This window comes from Indicator indicator, chromosome 3 (assembly GCF_027791375.1).
Source record: "Indicator indicator isolate 239-I01 chromosome 3, UM_Iind_1.1, whole genome shotgun sequence".
Lineage (NCBI taxonomy): Eukaryota > Metazoa > Chordata > Aves > Piciformes > Indicatoridae > Indicator > Indicator indicator.
Window position 1 is genome coordinate 23,489,731 of NC_072012.1, and position 18,728 is coordinate 23,508,458.

General features: G+C 44.6%; 1 protein-coding gene across 1 annotated transcript; it reads right to left on the reverse strand.

Annotated features, from left to right (window-relative positions):
• Positions 1 to 16,035: 16,035 nt before the first annotated feature.
• Positions 16,036 to 16,887, reverse strand: CCDC71L (coiled-coil domain containing 71 like). Its single transcript, XM_054399813.1, has one exon. It carries the CDS (start codon positions 16,885 to 16,887, stop codon positions 16,036 to 16,038), a length of 852 nt encoding a protein of 283 aa, XP_054255788.1.
• Positions 16,888 to 18,728: the final 1,841 nt, after the last annotated feature.

Here is an 18,728-nt window from a genome sequence, read left to right on the forward strand (position 1 = left end):
AGAGGAGTGAAAATGACAATGCATAACATTTTGCCAAATGTGAAAAAAATCCCAGACTTCACTTTTCCCCCCATTTGTATTTAACATTATATTATTTTCAGAGTAGATGCACTATGACTTGTAATTGAGTGATATTCAGTTAAAGAGGTGCTACAGTCATCACATATAAAATCTGTATATAGAGAGAAACACACACACATACTGTAGCTAGTCATCACTAGTTATTTGAGTCAAAACATTTCACACATAACAAGGGTTCTACAATGTGTTTCATTTGTGTGTTGATACGTGAAATATACACTGAAGTTTTCCAGGCTTTGAGTACATGAAAAATTGCTGCCTTTTCAAACGTAATTAATTTTTTATTTTAGAGTGGGCTTTTACCCAATTTTGAATGCTTTATAACTAAAATAGCAAAATAGCAAATGGAAAAATATACAAGGTTATATCTGAAATTGTTGTATACTTAAAAAATAAAATCTTGACAAGATCCTAAAATATGTTTCAGAAATATGAACTACTAACATTTCAAATATAGTGAAAGACTGTGAAATGCTTTGTTAACAAATATTTGCTAAAAGGTGTTGGGGTTTATACTCTCCAGTTCATAAATCAAACAAATTCATTTTTGTTCACCCTCATGTCCAAGCCTCCTATTGCACAATGATTCATTTTTCCTAAAGTTAAGAAAACAGAATAATTCTCCCACCCAAAAAAATCTAACATAAATTCTGAAGATAAATCACATTTCTCTGGAACTTCAAGCCTACAGAGAAGGAACACTGTGGATTAAAGGTGAGTGGGAGAGCAATGACTGGCCCTTTCTCCTCCAAGATTTATGGAGGATATAAACATGGACACACCCTAAATTAAACAGCGAGTTTTCACTCCCAGTTTCTGTCCTTTTTTTTCTTTGAGACTGGATACTCTTTCCTCATCTTGCTAAAGGATTCCCAAAACACATATCACAGAAGTGTCTGAGTGCCAAATACAATACTGTCTCATTGGCTTATCATCACTGGAGCCTGTCTTTCACCACCCCAAGCACTAGCAAATACTGTACTGTTGTGATTCTTTTCCTATGGATTGGTTTTCCTTTGTTCCAGGTTATTGCATCCAAAAAAACATATTCTTGAAGAGCAAATTTGGCTCTGTCAAACATAGTAATGGCTTCCCAGTAAGGCATTACATAGGCAACAGTCAGTGACCAAGGACATCTTGTCTCTCTTGCTAAAGAATTTGGTCTTGGACAGAAGGAGCTGATGTGCATCAGCAGGTGACAAGGGTCAGACTATGGAAACAGACAAGGACTGAAAACTGAGAAAGAAAAGAACAATTGTGCTCTTAGATTTCTGACAGTGCTAAATCCATCACATCTCTATTTTGTTTAAACTGGCTGAGATGTGTAGTCAAGTCTTGGTAATAAATTACAGGAAAGTGTTGTGGTAGCCACAAACCCTTCCTCTCAATCTCCTTGCAATGTCCCAAGCCCCAGAGCTTGTGTGGTGACCACAGTGGCTTCCTGATGTTTAGCCCAGACAGCACTCTGATCAGGTGAACATCTGGTGCCTCCTTCCCTAGCCAATGCCATCCATGTATGTCACACTAATGTTTTTCTGCAGACAGAAGGGGAAATATCACAGTGAGAAAACAAAAAGAAAAAGAGAAAATAAAAAGGCATTTTAAAAGCACAACATAAGCATATATAAAATTGGGTAACTACAGAACAATACCTAAGAAGGATTCATTCAGTGAAATGTCTATTTAAGAACAGTCTTTGGGAGTGTGGCAACACCCAGAAAATGTCCTGAACAAATATTGGCACTGCCTTAGGTGGAAGAACTCTGGCAACCGAGGAGTTCTGTTGGCACAGAAATGTCAAACCAAGAAAAAGGACAGCCCCACGAGCTACTTTTGTTTTTCTGTTTCTGAACCTGTGGAGATAGGGCTCATCAAAACTGCATTTACACAGAATGAAATGAAAAGGCAAAAATTAGTATATAATAACAGACAGGCTTTTAGAAGGAGAGTATGGGAGACATGATGTCTGCATTGTATTCTGTACCTTGTCACCACTGTTTGGACTGGGGGACAGCAGATGAGTTCCATGGCCACATTCTGAGAGAAAATATATATCCCAACTGGTGCTTCTAAAATCCCAGATAAAACAACCCAGAAAACAGTCTGTGTGATAGGAAGAAGAGTTGTTTTTCTAGAGATGGTGGTCACCCCAGTATAAACATGTTGGATTTGGGTAATAAGAGGGGATTGGACGTGGCACTTGGTGCCATGGTTTAGATAGGCATGAGGTGTAGGGTGGCAGGTTGGACTCGATGATCCTTGAGGTCTCTTCCAACCTTCTTGATTCTTGATTCTTGACCAGATTTAAGGAAAAAGTAAAGTGACTGGACACAGTTTCAACAGTGACAGACTTTGGAGCAACCACTGCCACAGAAGGACCTGGGGGAGAACAAAAGTGCTGAGTGTCAACCCATTAGTCCAACCTTAAACCCAGTTCTGAAGCAGCGATGTGGCAAGCATAGCAATGCTTGAACTGAAGCCTTCAGCTAGGATCAGCCAGGTGAGAGATCTCAAACCACTAAGAATATCCCTAGTTGTTAAGGATACGTACGTTTGGCACTTAGACTTGCATTTACTCAGTAATTTTGCTTCCAGTCTTAGAACTAGATGCCATGACCTCAGTTGATGCTGGAAGTGAGGGCAGGGAACATGAAAAACTTTTAAGCATACTGTGTTAGGAAGCAACGTGTCCTTTGAAGCCATGTACCCATGCTACAGCATGCCTCATAGTATCTTGCCAGGACTAGAATGGGAAAAATTTTGGCTGACCTCAGAGGGAAAAACCCTTTGAACACACTGCAACCAGCACCCTCCAGCTGGGGGCAGGCAGCAGAGGCACATGGCAGTGGAGAAGGAGCTGGGCAAACCTCCAAGCACTTCATCCAGCTGCCTCTGAGATGACGCAGAATTTCCTCAGAGAGACTTCACATCTGCACAACACCAAGATGGGCAAAGGTTAATTTGCAGAGATCAAAATGTTCACATATGAGCGTAAAAGTTTGACAACTAAACGTAGTGTCCCCATTGCTCTTTGTAATGTTACAAAGCTCAAGCTTTAAAATGTTGATCTGTATTAAAGCTTGGGTTTAGTACATATCAGCCTAAAATGGGAGCTATGTCACTTCAACATTTTACCTTAGATGTTGTGTTTTGGTCTTTCTGGACCATGACCTATTAAGTGACCAGAATCTTCTTAAATGATGCACAACACCCAGTGATTACTGGATGCAAGCCTTTTGTGGTGTGAGTCCTAGGACAACATTTCCCTATTCTGCAAGAAGTGGAACAACCACCAAAAATAATACAAATTAAAAATAAAACCCAGACAAAATTGCTGCTCTCTGTTCCTGGTAATTTTATTCTCTGACCACCCAGGTACATTCAAAGGTAATTAGTTTGTCACAGACTTGTATCCTTCTGGTTTATTTGTTCTGCTGCTTAGTGCTCTTTTCTTGAGAACACCTCTCTAAGATTACTCCCTAGAAAACACTGAGTTATTTTTATCTCCAAGCAAGACAAAATAATTCTTCTAAAGGAAAATGAGGACAGCTGAGCAGCTAACAGAAGGCAGGAGAGTTGTGGCTCACACTGCACACTTGGACAGGCTCTTGGCTCTCCTGTGCTTGCAGGTACCAGCATGGGGAAAGACTGGGTTATGGCAGATATCTGGAAAACCCTCTGTGCCAGAGGCAGCCACAATTATAAATCACTGGCCATGACTGTGATCTGCAAAATTGGCAGCAGGGGAGATGACCCACATGGGAACATAAAGGACACTGGATTTTCCTAAGCAAACAAGAAATGCTACTTTGTCCTCTCCCACTCTTTGAAAGGAAAAAAGTAAGACAAGCAGAAAATGGCTGCCACTAGTAATGAGGTGTTTTATCATGCCAGTAGTTTCAAAAGCAGTGAGAGCTGCCACATGACGCTTTATAGAGATGTATATTTGGTCTGGGCCACATCCCTGCTATCAGTTCTGTAAGAATTGAGAAGGAGATTTGGCTCCTGCCTTCAGCCACTTTGTAGAGACAATTTACATTTATCACTTCCTGCCCCATTTTGGGTGTCACCTCACCAGAAGGGGGAACTGGGAAAGGGGAAGCTTGGAGGGAAGAAGAGGCTGAAAATAGCAAGGGGTGGAGGAGTGGAAGTATGGTGCTGTGGTCATTCTAGCAAGGCCAACAGGGCAAGAACATTAGGAACTCAGGAACATCCTTCCTGATGATACAAAAGGAGTCAGCCTGTCCTTCATTGGAAGGACTAGCCAAGAGTCCCTTCACTTCTCAGCTGGTTCCTACCCATTTCTCCCTTATGACTGCTCTGGTTGCCTGGGTGTCTCAGTCGAAAGGGGGAGAGACTTATTGCTTCTATTAAAACATCTCTATGTTGTGAAATTAAGGCACAAACGAGGCCAAATATCAAAAGCAAGGCTATTTATTAAATTGTAAACAGAACAGAAGAAGGGAGAAAGGGGAGAGAAAAAGAGGAAGAGAGAAACAAATTGAGACAGAGAGGAGGAGAGCAGGAAAGGAATTATATTACTACCACCCCAAGACACTTTTGTGTCTTTGGCTGGAGGAGGTCTGAGGAATGGTACTGCTGCTTTGGCTTGGAGGAGAGGAGGGAGAGAGAGAGATGAGAGGTCTAACAGTTCATGTTTTCTTGTTGGCTTGTGCTGTCCTCAGCCAGAGGAAAGGGGAGAGAGATTCTTTTCCGCTTGTGTTGTCCAAGGGTGCTGCCGAGTCCTGTGATGTTTTTCCCTTCTCTGAGCAGCCTCCAGCACATGGTGTCTTCAGTGGAGTTCTTCTCTCTTACAGTGGGCACAGCATGGTCCTTCGCTAGTGGGGCGATGTCCTGGACTGCTGCTTCCAGGCTGCATTGTAATGTTTCCCCACATAAGCTGATGATGGGTGGAGGAATAGCATCTCTTCACTCACAATACCCACACTTCAGCCATAATATTAGCAAACACATTCACAGGCTGCTTCCCACTTAAGCAGATTGCTACTTGAGCAGCAATCATTGTCTTTGGGCATGACTGCAATTTGCATCAGCACATACAGGATGCACCAGAGTAAGAGGGTGCAACATTCTGTCAAACTTATTGCACACTTAGATGTTGTTCTGATCTCCAAAATAAGCCAACTCTTCCTCTGGCTATGTCTATGCTGTTTATCAGTCATGGACCTGAGTTTGTACACAAGCCCAGCAACCATCCATGCTGGTTTTGTGAATGCCAAACTCCAGACCTGCCTGGAGTGGTGAAAGCTTAAATATTTGCATTATGCTATCACATGGATCCAGGCTTTCCTTCTACTGTAGACTGACATCAGTTGGATTGAATTAAAGTGGTCCACTAGAAGTCCTGAACCTTGGGTCTTCTCAAGCACTCCTCAAGCAAGGAGGACTTGGTGGTCTAGTATGCCACTGTGCATGTAAGAGCTGTGCCTAACCATCTTGCCCAGAATGTTCAGCTGACCAGCTCATCTGTTTAATGGTTTCTTTAGAGGGGTACCTACAAAACCAGGAGCTTGGCATTACTGGCAAGAAAACCACAGAGAAAAACCAATGAAAATAAATTAATTCTCAGTGCTCTTTTCTACTTTTGCCAAAAGCTGACTTTTTTTTTTTAAAGATGTTTTGATAAAAATGCCAACAAAATCAGGCTAAGCCAAATGGATGCTTTGTGCATTTATTTTAAATAAGACATTTGTCATTAAGTCAAATTTCTATTTGTCAAGACCATTTCAGACAGCTCTCCAAAATCCTTGAGGTTTTGTTTCATTCAAATTGTTCCAAGTAGGACATGATCACTACAATTATGGGAAGAGGGGGGTTGTTTTGTTTTCATAAATAAGAAGGGAATTCTTACATACTTTGGAAACATGGATGGGGAAGCTGGATGTGAGGAAACGGAGAATAAGAAAAATGTTAAGCCAGTTCAGAAGATAACAAACACCAAGGTATTATTAAAGACACCTGGTCCAGTGGAAAGATGGATGAAACCACCCCTATTGGATACTGGACAATGAGGTGAAATTCATGTGCAGATGGAAGCAACTCATGCACAGCTGTTAGACAAATGGCCATGATTTATTGGTAATAAATTGACACATTTGATGGATCTAATCAGTATTCAAATACTTAATATGTTTTAAGATCAGCTAAGGCATACTCTCTGTAGCACAACACATCCTCATGAGAAATTTTGTCATATTACATGGATCTGCAGTGTAAGGCTGGAATGTTAAACAAGGGCAATGAAGTAGACAGAACTATTTTTAAAAAACCTAAAAATAAACCAAAATTTCCTCCACTCTCTCCTGTGCCTCTTTCCACCTGCCCATAAATAAATATTGGGACATTCCTGTTCACCAGCATTAATTTAACCATCCAAGATGAGAAGATAAAAAGGTCCAAATGATTCTATGGTCACAATGCAGAGATTTTTACAATGTCACAGATCAGATTCTTGGTTTTTTCAATTTTTTTTTTCCTAGTAATTCAAATAATGTCCTGGATTTCAACCCAGGCTATTTTCCTCACATGCTTGTTCTTTATTAATTCTTTCCCTATTTATTCTCTTTTTCAAAAGAGTACTTAAGACCACTTTCCACACATCTTTCATCTGTGCTTCCTTGTGAAGGAGGCTGTTGATCAGGTTAACCTCTGTAAGTCACTTCCAACCAGAATTAATTTTGTGTTCCACATGCACAGCTTCCTGGGCATTGGATGCACCTTTGGGAAGAAAAAAATAGTATGGGCAGAACTTCAAAAGATTTAAATTTTTATTTTTAAATTTTGAACTCCTTAAAAGGTCTAGTGATTAAGTCCACTCTTTAGTATAAACTAAGGTATAAAGTATTGAGAATTTATGGGGGCCGGTGGGGAATCACACCTGACATTTACAGCCACATCAAGGACCAATCAGCACAGCATTACTTCTGCGCCTTCACAGGAAGCGGTGCTCTGTTTCTTCCTGAAAAAATGTACTTAAGTGGAAGACATTTTATGCCTCAGCTGCTTGACCCTTCTTACTCAAGGCTGATTAACAGCAGCAGGATCAGCACTTCAATTTTCCAACAAAGACAAAAGATTTCTTTTTTATGTATTTTCTGTTTCTGGTTGCTTACTCTATCAAAGCATCACAGGAAGACCAAAAATCAGATTCCCATTCTTCCAGAAAAGTTAAATTTCCATCACAACCTCCCCAGACTGCAGGTGCTAAGTAGAGATTATGCCACAACTTTTTAAATTAGCGGATTCAGCATAAGGCAGAAATTTTACTGGAAAGAGATTTGTGGATGGAGTAACTGTTAGGAAGTACTTGAGATAGATTCCAGGAAGGAGAGTTGGGGCTTTAAGACAGTTTTGTTGACACTGTTTAGCATGGAAATGTGGGGCACTTTTAGAATATACATTGGATACAACAGTATTGGACAAATAAAACCAGAAAAAAAAGTCCGTTTTAAGACAATTGCTTTTGTGTGAGTGCATGTCTCTGTGTGTGTGTGTGTATATATATACACACATACACAAAAACACTAATTACAAGCTTCTATAGAATATTATACATATGATATATAAAACTTAGTCTTTGCTATACATAAATACACTTTGTAGATCAAGAAATTATTGGTATTTGGAAACTTTACATTGGAGCTTCAGCAGAATAAATGAGTAGAGCAGCTCAGCTCACTGTTTTTGCTCTGTTTTTAGAAAACTTGCATTACTGGTGTCATGCATCCTTAGAGGGGGCGAAATGTGCTGTGTCACTTTGCCATACAACCTGACACTGCAGTAAATTCAGAAGAATACGCTTATTACACACCAGTTATCTCATGTAGCCATGGGCCAAGTTCAATTATAAATGATTTTAACAAACGTGGGATGTATGAAGCGGGTACCTGTAATAACACAGCACCTTGACTTTAGAATTCAAGCGTATGGATTCATAAGGAGATGGAAAGAAATCTTCCTTCCATTTCAAAAAGTCTTTGAACAGGCATCTTAAATCATGCATACTCAGTCACAAGGAATCATTACATCGGCTTCTTTCAGTTTGTTTTCTTACCTGTCATCCAGGAAATACCATCCATTTGGTGACAGCATCTGGTATTTTGAGTAAGGTTGACTGCTGTCTAAATGTGAAGTTAGGGTAACACTTATTATGTTTACTTATGAACAGGTCCTCTCCATCCTCACAGATCATCCATATCAAGTTGATTTGGCATGGACAACATTAGCTGATAAAGAGGCCGCTCAGCTGCACAAGCAAAGTAACAGACAATTAGAGATAAGCTGAAAGCAGAGTAAAGATAGAGTGAAGACTCTGTGATGGAACACACCACCCAGCCACACGCAAGAGACATGCAAACAACAAACCACCACAACCCTGTCTTTTAGAGTAAGAATTTCACCTCCAAACCATTAATTCTTTCTCACTTCTGAAGACCAGCCTAGGAAGAGAGGGCATGAACATATTCCTCAAGTAGCAATGGGGAAAAAACTCAGGGCAGTTCAAGCAATAAGGCTTTCCTGTTGGCAGCTTTTTAAATTCAACACTATCAATTCTCATCTTCTCTGATCTTAGATAAGGAGGTTGAATGAGAACTGGAATGGAAGCTTTCTTAAAGGGCTCTGGAGAGTACAGGAAACTATGCTTTTCTATTTGGCTGGATATCTTGCACACCTGTTTGACTAAAAAATTAACTGCGTGAAAGAAGGCTTATTTCTTCCATCTCCTATAATGTCAAGTCCTACTTAACAGTTTCCAGAGAAGTTTCAAAGTAAATAAATGGATAAATTAGACTCTACTTTTGGTATCAATCCTGGAAAATATTTTCAAGCCTTTTTACGTAAGAAAATACCAGCAACCACAGAAAAACTAAAATACTTGTTTTGTAGTTTTATGAAGATATTTAGGCACTCATGTCAAGGAAATATTTGTAGTATGGAAAAATGGCTTTGCTTCTACTAGGGATAAGTGTCCCAAAATTCTCCTGTGTCGTCTGTGCTGGTTTGAGGCCAGCCAGAACATCTCTTGCCCCGAAAGGGACAAAAGAATGACACACGCAAACGGATTGGAGAGTGATGGAAAGTTTAAGTGGAAAAGCGATTGGTGAAAATACAGAAAAAAATTACAAACTACAAAGCATAGTGGAAAAGAACATCCAAAAGCATACAGAGTCCCCTACACAGTACCCAGAGGTTTCCCAATCCTTCCCTCCTCCCACCTGAGGGTCTACCCAATCCCTCAGGGCTCTTCCTCCCCCGCCCCTCCCACTGCTAGGCAAGTCTCAGGCTGGCCAGGTCTGAGACTGCCCCCCCCCCTCCATTCTCCTCCTGGCATTAGGCCTAGTCAGGCCTAAGAGGCCTGAGATACCCCCCCAGCATTACCCGATAAGAGAGGACATCTCCCATGGGAGCAGAGAGGGAAGAAAGAGGAAGAGAATGACTTTGCAGATGGCTTTATAGGGCGCAGGATTTATGGGTAGAAATACGCCGTTTCCTGTGTCCACCCCTAGTGGGTGGGTACCTGGGGCACCAGAGGTGTATCTCATGCAGCAGTGGCAGGGGGCACCCAGCCTAAACTGCCACATACCACCCCTTATTTCATACCCATAATTCCTGCACCCAAAACATATCATCAGATCAGAGACAGTTCTTAGATGACATGTCTGGCAAAGTCCAGGTCCTCATCTGGGCGTCCTTCAGAAAGGTCTGTCCCTCGGGCTCAGGTAACAGTTCCAGTTCATTCCAGCTCTTCTCCCTCAGCCTGTGGAACCTCCCAGCGATGCAGAGTTCATTCTTCTGCACGGTGAACTCTTCATGGATCAGATGGACATCCTGGCCACCTGGAAACAACCTCACAACTTCTCAATCAAATATCAATCTCCATCTGCTCAAGTGGCATGTCTCCACCCCTTGGGGCAATCAAGTCAGAACAATCAGGCTCCTCGACTCGACTCCTTCCACCCCTTGCAGGCAACAGCACGCTGAGACTTTCCAAAGCTGCACGGACCTTTCCCAAGCCCAGTGCTGACCGCTTCCAGCCGCAGCCCGAAGCTAATACGGATGCACACCGTGCACAGGCACACCGCTCCCCCTGAGCGTAAGCATGCCGAGGCATGGAGGCATCCGGCTACACAGCCCTCCCCCGGATAGGGCGTGGCTGCACTGCAACCCGCTGAGAAGAGAGGCGGAGCCAGGTGCTTAGGCGCCATTTTCGGAACGCGTCCGAAAGTCAGGGGAGAGATAACAGCGAGAGCCATCGTCACCTCTGCAGCCGCGGTACAGATCCAAACCGCCGCCACCCCTCGGGCCACACGAGCGGCTTTTCCAGCCAAAGCTAACCGTCACTGGCCCTGGAGCCCTTGGAAGCACGCGCCTTTGAACGGGAGCCACCGCTCACCTCCCGCTGCGGCTAGCCCCCACCGCCGCGGGACAAGCCGACCCTGGTCTGCTTCCGACTGTCCCTCCCCCTTCCTCGGCTCCGCGCCGCTCTGCTCGCCGCTGGCGCCGCGGGGAACAGAAAGGAAAGAGACAGGCACCGCATTCTTAAGCTTTTCCCCCGAAGCAAATGGCTACAAAATCACCGCTGCCGCTTGGAAGGGCAGACGGGATTCTACGCCACCGCTATGCACCAGGGCGTCCCCTCGGAACCCATAAGACACCCACACGATCGCACCAGCACAAAGCCTTGAGCCCAGCCACCAAAAACAACAACGCCCAGATACCATTTTAACTTTTCCACCCCTGCACTTCTCCAAACCAATTTGCAGAGTTCCGCAGGAACCATCCTCTGCTACCAAAAAATCTGTGCTGGTTTGAGGCCAGCCAGAACATCTCTTGCCCCGAAAGGGACAAAAGAATGACACACGCAAACGGATTGGAGAGTGATGGAAAGTTTAAGTGGAAAAGCGATTGGTGAATCTACAGAAAAAAATTACAAACTACAAAGCATAGTGGAAAAGAACATCTCAAAGCATACAGAGTCCCCTACACAGTACCCAGAGGTTTCCCAATCCTTCCCTCCTCCCACCTGAGGGTCTACCCAATCCCTCAGGGCTCTTCCTTTCCCCGCCCCCCCCTACTGCTAGGCAAGTCTCAGGCTGGCCAGGTCTGAGACTGTCCCCCGCCCTCCATTCTCCTCCTGGCATTAGGCCTAGTCAGGCCTAAGAGGCCTGAGATACCCCCCCAGCATTACCCGATAAGAGAGGACATCTCCCATGGGAGCAGAGAGGGAAGAAAGAGGAAGAGGATGACTTTGCAGATGGCTTTATAGGGCGCAGGATTTATGGGTAGAAATACGCCGTTTCCTGTGTCCACCCCTAGTGTGCGAGTACCTGGGACACCAGAGGTGTATCTCATGCAGCAGTGGCAGGGGGCACCCAGCCTAAACTGCCACAGTCGTCTCACTAACATACATATTAGGTGCCTCATGATAGTTTAGAAATAATGATCATGAGCAGCACATTTTGAGTCACTACCTTGAGCAGATTCCCTACCACAGAATACTCCAGAATGGCTTTCCCTCAGGTCCTTCCTCAGTTAAGGCAGTCATGCTGAGCTAAAATACCAGACGAAGAACCAAGATGTTCCCTAAAACCCCCAATACCCATGTATTTTCTCTAGCTTGCAAGAATGAAATTGTTCCAAGTTGTTATAACAGTCTCCAGAAGGTAGAACTACAAACGTTCTTCTCTGAGACAAAGGGGACACTGGAATTTGGGTGTCTAGAAGTCCAGGATTTCTGATCTACTGTCTTGATATAAACTTCTACATTTCTGTGAGGCAATTCACTCTTTGGAATCAAGTCTTTTGCTTCCAAATTTCCTATATTTGTAGACACAAGCAAATCAGAGTATTTCATGTCAAACAAAACACATTCTGTTAGACCTCAAATTAGTGGTTTTGACTGAGACAAACGGGAAAAAATTTGTTTCGGTTCATTTGGGTCAACAGGAAATAGAGATGCTTTCAATACTGCTGGTTTCATGTGCATGCAAACCTTCCTGGACTCAACCACAGCACTGATCCACTGTAAGTTAGAATAAATTAACTGTCTTAAATGGCATGAAGAGTCCATGACTTTGCCTTGCTGAAGAAGCAGAAAGTGGAAAATTCTTTGAGACCAAAGCTGCAATCTACAAAATGGATTCACTCTGCTCTTTGCTCCTGTTAGGCAAAGCAATATAGATACTCACAACATCCCCTACTCACTCAGAGCAAAATCCAAGTACACTTAAGTCTTGCCTTTTGTCAAATATATATAACAATGCTCTGCGTGAGGTTTAGGCATACACAGAGTTTGTTTACTGACTAGCAACAGATGGTTTCAAGTATCAATTGCACCCTTTGATCTTTTTGATGTGGAAAACCTCTATGCAACATTTAGGATACAGAAAAATTTTTGCAAAGCACTTATTTCTCCTTTTACGAGCTTCAGTCCTCAAAAACATATGTAGAATAAATCAGAGGAAGGCACCGTCTCTTGAATGTAAAGCTGACACTAGGCAACATGTTAGACAGTGGTCATGTCAACTCTCCCCTTGATGTCTGGGGCCATCACACAACTCTTTCTGGAACTCCTTTTGGCATTGTCACATTTTGAAGTTCAATAACCTTCAACTGAATAGATGAAAACTCAGATTTGGTTAATGAAATAGCACAACATCCAGTACACAAAGTAACTGTGTAAGAGCTCTAATGGGAGGAAACCAGCTACTGCACGAGAAATTTGGCAACAGAGGCTACCACAAGATCCTTGTTTAGTACAAAACCATCTGTGCTAACTGAACTAGACTGGGCACTGTACACCAGATTCATTCTGGGCCTGCAATTTGTCAGTCTCAGAAGCAGACCCATATGACAAGATGTTGAAACCACTGAGTTAAATCAAGCAAATCACACCTTGCACACTGCTCAGTGTGTGTGTGGGAACAGCCACACAGAGTCAGACCAAAAGTCCATCTAATCCATTACACTTTCTCCAATGGCTTACTTAACAAGTACAATAACATTAGCAGCCCCTTATACAAAATAAAGCCTCCTAAGGCTTCCATGCTTAAAATGATCTAACTCAATATTGCAGTAGTTTTGCACACCTACTTCTAAACTTCCTCAGTTCTGGTCTACACATAGAAGGTCAAACAAAGGCCAACAGGTATCAATCTGCCCAAACATAAGCTTGAATGGTTTCCCGACTGCTTCCCCAGATGAGCAGAAAAGCAGGTGGGAGTTGCAGCTTCAAGAGAGGAAACGAAAAAAAAAGAAAAAAAAAGAAAAAAAGAGGGAGGAAAGCTGTAACACAGATAATCTTGTACTGGATTTCCACAAACTGCAATGAACATGATCATAAAACTAGCTGTCTTGGCTTCCCTGTAAACTGTTAGCTTTCATACCCTGCCCAGTACTCAAATCCTTTGTTGAGCTATTTCGGCACATTAATTTGCCAGAAAATCTAAGGATTCACCAACCCACCCACCCCCCCCCCCCCAACTTAACTGACTTCATAGGCTGAAAAGAGCCCAGTTAGAAATCTGTAAGTGCAAGTGCCAGAGAAGTTTAGACTATAGCGGTATCTCGATCCAACTTGCTAACAGGGTAACGGCCGCTCTATTGGGGATCTAATATGCCTTGCTATTTCAAAAAATGCAACCAAGAGGAAAAAAAAAAAAAGCCAAGCCTTAGACATGCAGCCCACACAACAGAAGCCACTCAGAGTTCAAGTTACTTCACTGTATTTTGTATCCACAAAGAACATTTCAGGATAAGCCTCCACACAAGACAGTGCAAATTTAAAAGTGCTTCCCATAGCGTTAACTGCCCTTGAAATTTGATCTACTGTCCTGTGCCTGTTTATGAGTTAAGTGGAGAATCTGCACAACTTATTTTATCATCCTGCTACATAGGTATTTCAAAATAATATTAAAATGTACCCTAAAAGTAGGAGCACTAAAGTTAACTATATACTTTGAGAACAAATGACAATACTCTTAAATTGTATTTCTGAACTGGAATGTCAAAACAGAAAAACTTGCAGCCTCACCATTTGGTCACACAGCAGCTTATCTTAAATCAACAACTTCACCTTTACATTTACCCAAGTATTATAACCAGAAAAACAGCACAATATGCACCCTCGAACTTTCATTTCCTAATTTACTTCTGAAATGTATCTTGGCACTTCTGCAGCATCAGCAGGCAGTCTACCATTATGTAAACAATTCCAAAAGCCTGGTGGATATGGAATAGTGTTAATTTGAAAGAAAAAAACATAAATAACAAAAAATGGGCTTTAGAACAAGCTGACTTCTTTAGGTTAGCATTAACAAGTTTTCACAAGCATCCCTGACACACCAAGTCATTTTATTGCCTCTGTCAACAGCAGGCAACAAGCAGCAGCCAGCCATCAGAAAGTCACCAAAACATTCAATAAACAAGTTGTAATGTTATTCATTACACTGCAGAAATTGGTAAGTCAGTTTCATTTGCCAAGATACTAGGAGTACAAACTATTACCAAGCATTTCTTATTTCTCTCCCAAGAGTTAAAAAAAAAAAAAAAATTAAAAATCCACATTCTCACACACCCGCCCCGTGCTCCTCACACACCAATCACAAGGTGTAAGACCTAAAGAAAGCCCTCAATAAACCCACTCATGGAGAGACTACCTATCATGTAGAATGACATGGTATTTTTCAATCCAAATAATCAAGCTACATCATTAATTTTGCATCAGTCGACTGCAAAACCCAGGAGAGGTTTATAAAAATAAACTACATGTAATTACGGTAAATATGATTTTCCATCATTAATCATCTCATAACCCCAGGATGACAACCAGTGCCATTTGGTTACGAAGTGGTCATGTATCAAGTCTTGTTCTTTGTGCATAGAGAGGCACTTTAGTACGGCATTTTCGTCTTGCAAGCTGCTGACTTTTGGCTGTCAGCACCAACATAGTAATTTTATCATAGCTCACCGTCAGATACCTATACATTGCTTAGATGAGCATTATTCAAACTCTTAGCTTGTTTACATTAAGTGCCTAGGTGGTGTACCTCACCAAGGAAAGCACCCCTGTGCAGTTTCATTGGACTGAAATGCTACTTTTTCTTCTATTTTTATTAAGTTCACTTAGGTTGACCAAATGAGCTTCCCTAAAGAGGCTTATAAAATATCAGGATGACTCTGTCTTCAGGTGAACAATAGAAACAAATACTTAATTCAACTAGAAAACTTTAAAAATTACTTTAGATACAAAAGTGTAACAATTATAATGCGCAATACATCTTCATATATCACTAAGCCCATGAAATTTAAAAAAAAAAAAAAAAAAGTTTTGCACCATCAAGAACAGCCACAAGTCTTGAACCTCCATTCTTTATGCATCCCTGATCAGAGTAAACTGAAACTTAGGAATGCTTGGGATTCAAAATACCCTGAGCACATACTAGTGCAACACCACAAAGCATACATAATCCATTGGGAAAGGGGTGGGTGGGAATAGCAAGAATCAGATGGTGCTTTATTATACAAGCATGAAAAGTAAGTTCCTTTGGAAAATAACGTCATGGGTGGACATCTGGACCAGTGAGGTAGCCCAACGGGAGATAAAAAAGTGGAACTTGGTCCCCACGCGTGATACCTGCCAAACAGTCCTTCGCACCCTCCGGTGCCCCGGCGAGAACGGGACGCACCGCGGCCCAGCCTAAGGCGAGGCCGAACTCTGGCTGCGCGGCGGCCCAGCAGGCCGCCCCCAGTGCATCTTAAGGGCCGGGCCCCCTTCCCCCCCAGCAAGCGAGCCATAAAGTGCTGCAGAACGCGATCCCGACAAAAGCAATGTAAACAGGTGACTGACATCGGTCTCTTTATCCGCACCACGGCGAAGGTAAGGAGCCTGCCTTCCCCCCACTCCCGCTACGGGGAGAGAGGCCTCCCACAGCCTCAGGACGGCGCCACGGGGAAGCGGCGCAGCCGCACCACAGGAGACAAGTCCACGCCGAGGATCCCTTGCGCCCGGCGCAGCACCGCCGCCAGGCTCCGCCGGCTCCAAACGCTGCCCCGCACCCGGATGGTAGGGAAGGTGGTGAGGCGGGGGATAGCTGCCTTCCAGATCTCCTCCAGCGACTTGCCGCCGAAGGGCTCCCAGGTGGCGCCCTCCGCCGTGCTGTCCCGCTCGCTGTCCGCCTCCTCGCCTGGTTGCCCCAACTCCGACAACGCCTCCCGCTCCTCGCCGCAGGGGCCGCCGCCCGCCGGGGTCGCGGCCACTTGCCGCTGCTTCCCCCGTCCCCTCCTGCGGCGCCGCCGCCGCCTCCGTGGCTTGGCGCTGCCACCCACCGCCGCGGCCCGGCGCTTGGTGTCGGCGGCCGGGAAGCGCCGCTTGCCGGCGCGGCGACGGGGCCGCTCCGACGAGGGCGGTGGTGGATCGGGTACGACGGCGCGACAGGAAGCGTATCCGTAGACGTCCTTGCTGCGAAGGATGACAGGAGAGAACTCGTGCTTGAGGCTGCAGAGGAAGTTCCACAGCTCTGAGTCGGAGCTCATAAACTCCGTGGATTTGGGCATGAAGATCTTGAGGGCGTCGCCCAGCGCTTTGGTGCTGGCAAAAGAAATCTGCGAGCGCGAGTACACAACTTTCTCCGCCTCCCCTTCCAGCCTCCAGGCGGCAGGAGCCGCTCCGCCGTCAGCTGCCACCTCCGCCTGTGCTCCTGCGGCCGCTGTCGCGGCGTTCCCTGCCTCTTGGTTCATCTTCGCAGCTCCTCTCTCCAGCGCCGCCTGCTTCCTACTGCGGGTCATAGAAGCAGAGGAACAAGGTCTATGGGGTTGGGTGAGCTGAGACGCCGAGAAAACACAGCTGAAGAAAGCCGCCAGCGGCAGCTTGGCCGCCGCCGGCCGCCCGCCGCTTCACCGCACTCCAGCACCTGCGCGCCGAGCGGTGAACGCTGATCGATATCCTGCCGCCCAGCACAAAATGGCGCTTTAAACTCCCAGGCGGGGACTGCGCGCCGGCACGCCCTCTCTCCGCGCCTGGCGGTTGGCCCGTTTGAAAGACGCCCGGAAGGATAAGCACCGCCCCCCGCGTGGAGAAGGCGGCCATTGGGAGGGTGGCCTATGGGGGCAGCCGGCGCGGGGTAGAGTTGGCTCCATCGGAGCTTCCTACCAGAGGCTGCCAGGGCGCAATGGACCCATGGGGTCATCTCCACGACCAGCGGGTGCCAATGGGGAACCCCAAAACATTACTGAGCCAAGTTTGCTTCGTCTCCAGTGTAGCGTCCCAATTGGTGGCATATTACCTCAGGGAAGGGAACAAGGGTCCCCCGTGGTGGTGTGCCAGCAAGCCTGGTACAACTGTGCCTTGTGCTTTGTTGCAAGGATGAAGTGCTTCACAGAACACAAGACAAAGATGGTTTCTTCTGTAAAATGTGTTTGAGTAAGGATTTAGTTGGATGCTTCAATGGGCAGACTTGCCCAGAGGAAGAGTGAAGACTGAGTGAAATGACAAAAGTGGGTGAATAGACAAGATACACTGAATTCCACCACACAATATGAAATGCATCTATCCTGTTGCAGAGTGTATTTTTCACATGAACCTGTAGAGCAGTTGTTCAACAAATACCATAAGTCACAAAAACACAGAACAGTTGAGGTTGGAGGAATCTCTAGAGCTCATCTTACCTAACCTCCCTGCTCAAACAGGACTACCTAAATCAGGTTGACCAAGACCATGTCTTGACAGCCTGGGGGCATCTCTACGGATGAAGACTTGTTTCTATAACGACCAGTGATAAGACACAAGGAAATGGCATGAAACTGCATCAGGAGTTCAGACTGGACATTAGGAAAAAGTTGATTGAAAAGGTGGTCAATCACTGGAACAAGCTCCCTCGGAAGTAGCCATGGCACCAACCCTGTCAGAGTTCAAGGAGCATCTGGATGACACTCTTAGTCATACAATTTAGTTTTAGGTAGTCCTGCAACAAACAGGGTTTTGGACTGGATGATCCTTATCGGTCCCTTCTAACTCAAGATACTCTATGATTCCACAAACTCTGGGCAACCTGTGTCAATGCTCATTCACCTTCACAGTGAAAAGGTGTTTCCTGATGTTCAGAGGGGTCCTCCTGTGTTTCAGTTTGTGCCATTTGCCTTTGATCCTGTCACTGTGCACCACTGAGAAGAGACTGAGTCCAGACTCTCTGTGGCCTCCATTCAGGTGTTTGTATATGTTCATGACATCTCCTTGAAACTCTTTGTCTCAGGGCTGAACAGTCCCAGCCTTTCTTCGCAAGGGAGATGTTCTAGTACCTTCATCACCTCCATGGCCCTTCACTGTACTTTTGCCAGTGTGTCCATGTCTCTTGTAACGAGAAACCCAGAACTGGACACAGAACTCCATGTGTGGGCTCACCATCACTGAATAAAGTGAAAGGATCCCCTCCCTCAAACTGCTAGCCATAATTTGCATAATGCAGCCTAGGATATTACTCATCTTCTTTGTGGCAAGGGCACATTGATGACTCATGTTCAACCTGGTGCCCACCAAGACCCAGGGGTCCTTTTCTGACAAGCTACTTTCCTTCTGTTAGTGCACGATATTGTTCCCCTCCAGGTGCAAGACTTTGCACTTCTTGTTGAAC